Source organism: Leucopleurus acutus, assembly GCF_964270905.1.
Source record: "Leucopleurus acutus genome assembly, chromosome: 2".
NCBI classification, from domain to species: Eukaryota; Metazoa; Chordata; class Mammalia; order Artiodactyla; family Delphinidae; genus Leucopleurus; species Leucopleurus acutus.
Window position 1 is genome coordinate 142673140 of NC_139143.1, and position 11172 is coordinate 142684311.

The 11172-nt window shown below is 38.7% G+C and overlaps 1 protein-coding gene across 1 annotated transcript in view; it reads left to right on the top strand.

Moving 5' to 3' along the window:
• Positions 1-10083, top strand: part of LOC309974618 (uncharacterized protein C1orf87) — a gene marked incomplete at both ends in the record, with an annotated part of 111744 nt that extends 101661 nt beyond the window's left edge. The window contains 3 exon segments of the mRNA XM_082859274.1: positions 1230-1309; positions 2159-2183; positions 9923-10083. Of these exon segments, the coding sequence (XP_082715400.1) occupies positions 1230-1309; positions 2159-2183; positions 9923-10083 (266 nt within the window).
• Between the last annotated feature and the right edge of the window lie 1089 nt (positions 10084-11172).

Below are 11172 nucleotides of genomic sequence, written 5' to 3' on the forward strand. Positions count from 1 at the left end.
ATTTATTGAGTACTTGCTATGCTCCAAGTATTTGCTTTACATTTTCTAGTTCATTTAATCCTCACAATAACCTATAGATAGCATTATCCCCATTTTACAGAAAGGGAAACTGAGACACAAAGAGGACAAGTCCCTTGCCCTAGGTCATGCAGCTAATAGAGAAAGGAGCCAAGACTCAAACCCAAGGCATCTGACTTCAGAGCCTCTATTCTCCACCACTGTGTTATACTGTCACCCTCTACCTTTTGTTTAAAATTCATGGATTGAACCATTTTATTGAAAACAGCAACACCCAACTCAGAAACAATATGTATTTGTTAATGGCATATTTGAATTACACATTAAATATTGAAGCTGAAGCTCCCGGAAGTCTATGCTGTGTCATTGTCATACTGATTTATACAGTAAATGAATGTTGCCAAGTCTGATGACAGGTGCTGAGTGATGAATGAATGATGTCCACAATAAATCTTAGAGGATTTAAACTGAAGGTCTTTATGTCTCTTTCCTGCATCCTAAGGAAATTTCTTCTATTCATGAAGGCAGCAGCCTGAGCAGCTAGCACCTGGACAGTAAAATCTCCTGGGTTAGGGATACCATTCAAACCTCTTCCCATATAGGACTTCTGACCATTGAAAGGAACAGGGAAGGGAGAAGACAAAGGTTTTACACGATCCTTCAAGTGCAGACTTGGGTGGTAAGGGAGGCAGAAGTGCCTGCTTCTCTAAGAGGCAGGACCACAGGAAGAGGTCCCATGCCACTTCCCAAACTGTAAAAGCCCTCCTGATTCAGGACAGTTCTACAGGCTGACGTCTCTGCTTATCTGGAACTCTCTGCTCTATGCACATGCCCACAATCACCTTCGCCTGGAAACTCCTATTCATCCTTCAGGTCCCCACTTGAAGTGTCACTTCCTCCAAGAAGCCTTCTCTGATCCTTCACCACTCCTATCCCTAGCCCAAAAGGAATTTATTTTCACATATTCCTGTGTTGTGTTTATGGTCGTTTGTAATTAAATAATAATCTTGAGTGATTATTTAGCATTTACCTCCCCTTTGTGAGCTTCATCAGGGCAGGAACTAGATCTTTCTTATCCACCAGTGTATCCCCATCACCATTTACAATACCAATCGTATAGCAGAGCCTCCACATTTTCTTTGCCTGGGTGTATATGTGTATGTGTTAAAATGAAGAGACCAAACTAAAACCATTTTTTTCTTCTCATCCAGGAAAGAAAGGAAAGGAAACCTCTGCTACTCCAGTGCATCCTGAAGTTAATGAGATATCTCAAGGAAAAACTGAACATATGGTATGCAGCTGGGTATACAGACCTAGGCGAAGGGCTTCACCAATCCTTCGCCTTCTATTCACTGATGCTGGGTGAGGCCCTCCCTTCTGAATTTTTGATTTCCACCCAGTGCCTTGACTATCAGACTATCTTTGACTTCAAGACTCTACTCCAGCAGAGAAGGAATACAGACAAACTCCTAAAGTGTGGTTGGTTTCTCTCCTAGCTGGTATGCATGCAGAAACCACTTATCACCACTCAGTGATGGGCTTGCCATTTGGCCCCTGAAAGTTGAACTTGTAGCATGTGGACAGGTGTCCTTCCAGAGCCTGTGACCAGTCCACCAACTGCCAAAAGGATGGTTGTGAGACCTATTTTAACATCTTAAGTCCAGCTTCCAGAAATTTAGGGTGACCTTTTCCCCAGACATCCCATTTTAAAATGTAATGGGCTCTTTGATTTAAAAAAAAAATCTGGCAAGCATTTAAAATTCATTTTAATATTCCCAGCACTTAACCAGGAGAAGATGCAGACAGAATTGAAAAACTGCCTGAGTTTCTCTGTTGTTGTTGTTTTTAAATGCCCGGATTAGAACATAATTCATCTTCAGATGACGGGAGGCCTCTTCATGCACTTCACACTTCGAAATATTTTAGAAAATAGTATCCATTTTGGCAAGCCTCTTTCCATGCAAGAAACAACAGCAAATGCTTTTCTCCTTGAGTGTTAAGTCTGCTGTGAATAAGATTATAAAAAATATATACTTTGCTCTTTTATTTTGCCTCTTGTTTGAGGATTTTACTGCCTCTCTGCAATAATCGATTCTTCTCATATTCCTGTATAAGCAGCATTCGTTGTCCCACTTTTTAGAAAGGCGACTTGAAGCAGAAGTTTGGTAAAGCAACTTTCCTATTGTTCCAGGAAAATCACTCATTTATTCATTCACTTATTCATCCCGTAAACATATCTTGAGAACCAACTATGTGACAGTCACTAACCAGAACTTGAAGATACATAAATGATTATCTCACAGGCCCAGGCTCAAGATTTTTAGCGGATGGGAGAGATACTCTAACAGACAATTACACTATCCCATAATAAGTGCTATGATGGATAAAGGGGCTACAAAGAATTGCCCCTCACCTAGGCTGGGGCTATCAGGGAAGGCTTCCCCCAAGAAGTGAAATATGAGTTGGGCCTTGGAGGATGAGTAGGAGCCTAACGCATCAAGGCATAGGTAGCAAGAAGGAGTTTTACAACAGGGGAAACAGCGTATGTAAGGCATAAGGGCATCAAACAGCTGTATTTTTTTTCCTGGTTTTATGTGGCTGGAGAAAATGATGTATATATTGAAAGAAGAGAAGGAAGAACAAGAACTTGAATGGTCTTATGAGCCAAGCAAGGAATTTGGACTTCATCCTGACACAGTGGGACCAAAACAGTATAGGGTGTGTTAGTTAGTTAGTTAGTTATCTACTTACGTACTTACTTCCTAGGTTTAGCTTAATTCAGGCCCATACAAATTCCCCCATTCCCTGTCTTTAGTGGTCAAAGAGAGTGTTAATTATCTGAAGAAACATATAATTATTTAAAGTCAGTTTCTCAGCTTTAAGGACCTCTTTGAATTTTGTAAAATCATCCACCAAACTGTATGCAAATGTGCATCCATCTGGGTAGATTATCTAAAGTTTTCATTGGATTTCTAAAGTGGTCCAAAGCTCCAAAAAGTATGAGAATCACTATTCTATTTACTTTATAAAAACTTTCAGCTTCTCCCAAAGTAGACTTTATCAAAGTAGAATTCTTATATATTAATCTCTCAAAATGTACTGGTCACCAGTCATCCGTATGGGTACAGTTTTGTATAGCATGATATTATTTTAAACAAGACAATTCTTCACATTCCCCAGTAGCAGCTGAATCCATGTTTGTTAACTTGGCCTCTTATTTAAATTACTATTTTTAGAGCAAGGGGATCTCCACAGCTTATATGTGAGAGGTTTGAGACAAGGTACAAAATTGGAGAAATTCAGGTATTTGAAATTTGGGAGAAGCACAGATGGTATACAAATTGGAAAGCCTAATTCTATGAAAAATTAGTTAAGAATATTTGAATTACAATTAATATAACCAACTCTACCAACTTAATTTATTAGAAGGATAAGGAAGGAGCATAATATATATATTTATATATATTATATTTTATTTATTTATTTATTTATTTATTTATTTATATGTATGTATACATATATCTCCCCAAGGATAGAAACATAACAATAAAATCAAAGACTTGAACGTTGAACATCATCATGACTTCTTATATCTTCTCTCTTCTCTGCTGTCAGTTTCATATCCTCTCTGTCTCTCTCTTCTTACCTCTCATCCAGAATGATCTCTGTTTTCCTATCTCTGGCTTTAACTCTCACAAATGGTTCCAAAATCACTGAGTCTAACCTACAATTCAACCTTGTAATTCCCCTGACTGAAATCATCAGCATGCCTGCTAACAGGCTGAACTCTAAACTGTTTAGCAAGGCAAAAGCTGGTCTCTATCCACCTGACCAGTATCTTCTCCTTCTATTGTAATTCTCTCAGCATATCCTACCCCATCATAATGAATAACTTGCCTTCCTCAACTGTGCCTTGCTTTCTACTGTGGCTGTGCCTTTTCTTTTTCAAAAAAATTATTTATTTATTTTTGGCTGCATTGGGTCTTCGTTGCTGCCATGGGCTTTCTCTAGTTGTGGCAAGCGGGGGATACTCTTCACTGCGGTGCACAGGCTTCTCATTACTGTGGCTTCTCTTGTTGTGGAGCACGGGCTCCAGGTGCGTGGGCTTCGGTAGTTGTGGCACACAGGCTCAGTAGTTGTAATGCACGGGCTTAGCTGCTCCGCGGCATGTGGGATCTTCCCAGACCAGGGCTCGAACCCGTGTCGCCTGCATTGGCAGGTGGATTCTTAACCACTGCGCCACCAGAGAAGCCCATGGCTGTGCCTTTTCTAACCCTACGCCCTCTACCTGAGCTGTCTGCCTCTCCTCTGTCCCCACCAACTCCCCACACTGTCCACCTGGCTAATTAATATCTAAACACCTTTTATGTCAGAACTCAAGCTCTACTCCTCTGAGATTCCCATGATTTCCCCAGACAGATTAAGGCCAACCTTTATCTGGTCTCTTACAGTTCTTTAACACCCATTATCATATTTGATATATTGTATTTTTCTATTTGGGACTTAGTACTACCTAAGTACTAAGATACTTTTTTATCCTGAGTACCTTGCACAATTCTGTTCAACCTTATTTTTAGGAAACAAATAAATGAATGTACATAAATAACTAAACCCAAAATAGAAGGTGATAAATGCCATTAGAGGGTGCTATGTGGGCATTCAGACAAAGGAGAATTCATTCCTAGTGAGGTGATAAGGTTATGTTAGTGTGAAATTGATCATTAAGGGAAAGTGCAGTTTGTGTACAAAGGACTGAAATAGAGGGCCCTTCCTGGCAAACATGCAAGTTAGCCAAGCAAAGCATTATGTATGAAGCTCAATACAAGGAATTTGGTTTGAATAGAATACAAGGGCTATTAAGAAGAATATTAAATGAAAAAGGCGAAAATATAGGATAGGATCAGATCTAGGAAGGTCTTAGATGACTGACCAAACAACTTGGATTTAATTCAAAGATAGTGAGCACATTGTGTTTCTAAGCAGGAGAGTGGTATGATGAAGTTGTATTTCAGAAAGGTCCTTGATGGCTATGTGAAGAATGAAGGAGAAATTTAAATTATAAAAAGGATAAAGGATGTTATTGCAATGCTTAAGTGAGATAATGAAATTCAGAACTAGGTCAGAGACCTGTGAAATGGAAAAGAGGCAGCACATACAAAAACACATGCACTGAAATTGTTGTACTTAACTACATACTGTTGTTCATGAAGACTTAGCATTATATGTGGAGTCTAAAAATATGGAACACATAGAAATGGTGTTGCCAGGAAATATGTGGAAATGTTGGTCAAAGGGTAGAAACTTTCAGTTATAAGAAATTCCAAGGATTTAACGTACAACATGGTGACTCTCATTAACAATATTGTGTTGTGTACTTGAAAGTTATTATGAGTAGAGCTTTAATGTACTCACCATAACAACAACAACAAAATGGTAATTATGGGAGGTAAAGGATTTGTTAACTAACCTTATTACAGTAAACATTTCATAATATATATGTGTATCAAATCATCACATTGTATATCTTAAACTTACACAATGTGATATATCAATTACATCTCAATAAAAAAAGTTAGTGTACACATTAGTACTTTCTAGAAGTAATCATATAACAGCACTAATGCCTTTTCATTCTCTGTATGTTTTTGTTTCATTTTGCTTTGAATTTCCAATGCAAGTTAATTCTAGACCACATGAAGTATGAATACCATATAATACCCAAGGACTTCTAATAACTATACCAAAGAGAGGGGGAAATGAAAATTTTAGGTAAAAAATTCATCTAGATGAATTAGAAACTCATTTATTAAACATTTGTTATGAGCCCAGCCCTGTGCTAGAGGCTGGACCAGGAGGGAAACCAGAAAGGATGAGACATGGTCTCTGGCCTCAAGGAACTTTTAGGTAAGACACAGAGGCTGCCAATAGTTCAAAGCCAGTAAAAGAAAAATTTTAAAGACAGAATAAAGTATTATAATTAAAGACACATACTAGACTTAAAGAGTCCAAAGAAAAGACAGAAGAGATGAAAAAAGCTCAGTGAGTACTCAGAGAGGGCTTCTTGGAAGAGAGAACTTGAGCTGAGCCCAGAGGAGAGGTCGACTTTGAATAGCTGGGTAGGGCATTCTGAGTGTGAAACCATCTTCTGCAAAGGTTAGAAGGTGAGAATGAGTATGATGGGGAAGAGAGTGAGAAAGACAGGACTGACTGTCACGTTGGATTGAATAGTGAAGTTGAGACCCTATTGTGAATCCTGAAGGCTGGAATGAGGCTTCATTCTCTACACAGTGTCCACCAAAGGTTCAACCAGAGGAGAACACAGGGAAAGCTGAAATGGGTCATTTAGGGAAGATACTGGGAAAAAAGGAGATCAAAAGTTTACTGAAATAACCTTTATTTCATGAGTCTGTGTATACATATCAAGACTGTGAGAGTGTTGATGGGGTTACAAACAAAAACAAAACAAAACCAAAAATCAAGTAGAGAGAAAAGACGTTTCCAAAGAAACAAATGCTGAGTTTTGATGATGGATGATGGATCATAAATTTAGTTGCTAAGAGACTCCCAAAGACTGGGACCTTTCTCATACTTCTGAACTGCTCTGGGGAAAAATGGAGTTTTGTTGACTTTGGGGCAGATTCTGGCAGATTTGAAACGACTTTCTCATGGCCTTTTCACTATTTATGCCTGTTTTCTCTGTTTCTATGAAATTCATTAGTTCCTCAATAGCCAAGGAATGTGTCAGCCAAATCTGGAAACATCTATAACTATCTTTAATGAGGAAAGAGGATTAACTGAGGTCATCTTGCTGGTTTATTAGCCACAGTATTTAGCAGACCACCATGGCCCTCCTCTAGACACTGAGCAGATCATCCCTATTCTGCCCAATGATGAATCAGTGCTCTTTATTATGTGCAAGGAAATATGTAGGCCAGGGCGTTCCTCATCCAGGGTGAAGGCAGAACATCCATCATCAAATTAGCATTTCTGGGAGCCTACTCTGAGCTTATTCTTTAATGGGGGTTGTCAAGAAAATATCCTTGAAGAGAAAGAAATAAGGAATGACTATGAATAACTGGTCATGTTTTCTAAAGAAAGATGGGTGGTTGGGATAAATATTTGAGTGACTGGTAGATTGGGAATTTTCCCAGTGAACTGAAGGCTAGACAGAAAATATTTTAGAGTTCAAGGAGGCATAGTGCAATGAGAGCCCTCAAGGACACGGGTCTGGACTTAACATATGCTGCATCACTAACTCCTCACATCAACCACATGCTGAAGGGATTAGTGTCCTTATTTACAGAGGAGAAAGCCACACTCAAAGTGATAAAATATCAGCAGGTGGGAAGTTGAGGCATAATTCTAACCCAGTTCTATTGGACTTCCCGCTACACCAATCTCCCATGACACACCAGAAAGTTCATGAGATTCTGTTTGTTGCTTTGTTGGTTTGTTTCTTTGTGTGTTTTTAACCAGATTCAAGTCCAGACCTCACCAATTGCTGAGTCACTTATATTCGCCAAGCCTGTTTCCTTGTCTATAAAATAGGACTGATAATAATAAAACATACCTCCCAGATCTGAGAAAGGATCCAATGAGATTTAAAAGTTCTTTGTAAACTGAACATGAAGTGGATAGTAAAGAGGTTCTTATTTCATTCTGGTTCTGGTGGGACAAGGACAAGCTTCCCAACACTAAGATGGATTGTAAGGTTATTTTATGCAGCTGTCTTGGGCATCCCCTAATGACAACAAATTAGACAGAGATAAATTTCAGTCAATGGACTTTTGTCTGATGCGCAAATCCTCTACCAACGGTAAAACTTAGAAGATAGAAGAAAAGTTCCCCCCACACACCAGTGGTAATTCTTATATGCATTTTTAAATATTAATTCTAATTTTTAATTAAAATATAAACTAAATTATATATATAAATAATTTCTTCTAATTAAAATATTTTCTTGTGTATTCTAAGTAATATTGATGATATAACCATTATAACTATCCTATAAAAATACCTACATTAATGAGTGCTTAATAGTTCTGGGTATTGCACTAAGCACTTACTATTTTATTAATTTTCAAACAATTTGATTATCCCTATTTTAGAGTCAAGGAAACTGAGGCTCGAAAATTAAAGTAACTTCCTCAGTCAGACACTTACTCCAAAGTCCATGACTTATATTTCCAGAGGTGGAATATGAGGAAATGTCTTGAGGGATCCAACCTAGACCAGGTCAAGAGCCTCCACCCAATCCAGAAAATTGTAAAGATGCAATTGGCCAACTCAAAGGAAGATATTTCTGCAGAGGAAAGGACCAACATTCTAATAGGAGAAAGAGACAGTAAATAAACCTGAATAGAACAGACAATTAAAAAACAGTGGATTGGATAGGACGGGATGGGGTGAGATGGGATAGGATGGTATGGAATGAGATGGGATGGGATGGGATGTGATGGGATGGGATGGGATGGGATGGGATGGGATGGGATGGGATGGGTTGGGATGGGAAGGGACAGGACAGGACTGAACTGAATAGAACTGAATGGAATAAATCACATTAGGACCCCAGCTGTATGTAGTCCACTGTTAAAAACACTCATTAGAGAGCAGTTCAGAGAGGAGCATCATGCTCAACTGTCCTTGCACGTTTAAATCCAAATAGAGCTCAAACAGAGATGACAGGTATCCACGATAGCCCAAATCTAATAGACTGGTCGTGGCTTTCTGCAAAATGACCAGGGGACCACTCCTTCTGGATTCTTTGAGAAAGAATTTCACAATCATTATTATAGTCTGCACAAGTACAGGAGACTAGAAGAGCCACATGCAAGGGATGTATCTCACCCCTATAAAAGATATTTAAAAGCTTGACACCTGTAGCGTAGATCTTTACAATTCATGGAAAATATTTAGAAAACAATCTGAGCCCTGCTTGAAACAATCTCTTTCCCCTCATTCTATATGTTGTGTTAAGTGAGTTAATATTGGTAAATTGTTTGGAGGGGTGCCTGAAACATGGTAAATGTTATATATGAGTATCAGTCGTTATTGTTATTGTTGTTGCACTCTAGTTAATTTTCTGCATCTCTTATCACCTCAACTGGTTGGTGATCTTCCTAAGGTAACAGACCACTTCTCAAAATCCTCTCTATTCCCAAGCACAGTATCTGACATATATAAGCTCACAATTAAGAGCTTATGAATGAGTCACTGACCTTTGCTGTTGTTGTGTTCTACCCTTAAACTCCTCTCTGCAGTTATCAAAATCTACTTACCCTTAGCATGGACAACACATTGGTATTAGTACATATAACATGTGGGTACCAGAGTATGTCCTGTGATAAGCACCACCATCTCTATTATACAGATCTAGACTCTAAGCCACAAGAAATTAGGTGATTTACCTGTGATCACACAGCAAGATGGAGGGAGTCACAGTAAATATATTTCCAGAAATGCACAAAAATGAGCTGTTTAAATCCTGCATGTCTAGGAACATGTTTGGATATTTCAGTAAGATAAACATAAACTAGAGCAATTAGGAATTGCTTTTAGCCGGCACCCCACCATTTTCAAAACTTGGTCTTTTAAAGTTTTATGGCTACGAAGAACAAGCTAAAATCGCTTTAGAGTCTAGCTATGGATTATACTGGACCCCATCTCCTCCCCAAAATCACCCTCAGATTCCTCTCAACATCTATTATGCATAGCCAGGATTGTAAATATCTTCTAAGGGTGTCACTTGGTTTTTAAGAAGCTTAAAATTTCAAAATATTAGCATTTAATTCTTGCTCAGAAGTCATTCAAGCTAATGAATTTTCCTCTTTCTTGTTTTTTCTTTTAAAAATACTCTAAAAAAATACTCTTTTAAAAATCTCCCACCCACCCAACCCAATGGCAGGAGTTCTGGAGAATGAACGAGCCAGATGCCTCATTCACAACTACATTCTCATTTACAACCTGTCCCTGAGCCCTCGGAAAATTGACCAAGCCTTGCGGAGATTCCATGCTGGAGAAAATATGCTCTTGGAGCCAGCGCTTCAGTACTTAAAGGAGCTATGATAACAAGCCCATATTGTGAGAACAGATGTTCCCTTTGTCTCCTTTTTTACCCGGACACATGTTTCTCCTCAGCCCGAGTGCAGTGGTGGAGGCGCTGTCAGAGTTGAGGCCGATGCAGCTATTGTCAACACTTTGAGCTTTGACTTGGTTTCTGGCTATGATGCTCACTCATAAGCAGCTCAAAGGAAACCAGGTTTTCTCTTCTGAGGTGGCGAAAACCCAATTTCTTAAAATCCCCTTCTATTCTTATAAAGCTGGTGATGAATATTCAATGATTTTTTTTCAGTATTGCTGATCAAACTGTTTTTTTGCAAACCCTGCAATTCCATATAGTAAAAAACATGCTAGATGTTGTCAACTCCCAAAAATGCCTGTGAAATAATAGACCTAAATATATCTTTTTTGGATGAGTAAGTCAGCCTTTCCTCTAGTCACTATTCTAGGATTTCCACATTGTAAGAAAAATAAAAGTATTAACAATATACTATCTTAATACTAAGCAGCAGAAGCAGAATTTCAAGTGAAGTTTTCTGAACAAGTTCAATATTTTCTCTAGTACAAAACTAGATGATGTTACACTGTCTCCAAGGATATTTTCCCAGAGTATTGAATACAACTTCGGAGGAGGGACTCCTGGAACAAAGGATTGTGGAAATAGGTAACATCTTCTTTGCTTCCTCTGGCAGGAAAACCAACTAAAACTTTCCATCAGTTCCCAAAGTTCTTCTAGTCTTAACATCCACCCCCCTGCAATTTGCACCACCCTGGCCACAACATACATACTTACATTCACATCACACCACTCAGGCAGTATGAGCTCATTGAAGGAAGCCCAGGACTTCAGAGACAGAAGTATTCCCAGTACCATCATTAATGCTGAATGACCTGGATCCTGATTTTCCAATCTCTGTGCGTGGAAGACAGGATGAAGGAGTTAGGTCAAGGGAAAAAGCAAAGAGAAAGGTCTCTGAGCATCCCCTTTAATACATTTTACATAGTGGGGTATCTCCTAAAATCTTATAAATTAAACCTTAAGAACAGAATAATTTGGATCCACCAACATAAATGATCTCTGAGGGCCTTCTAGTC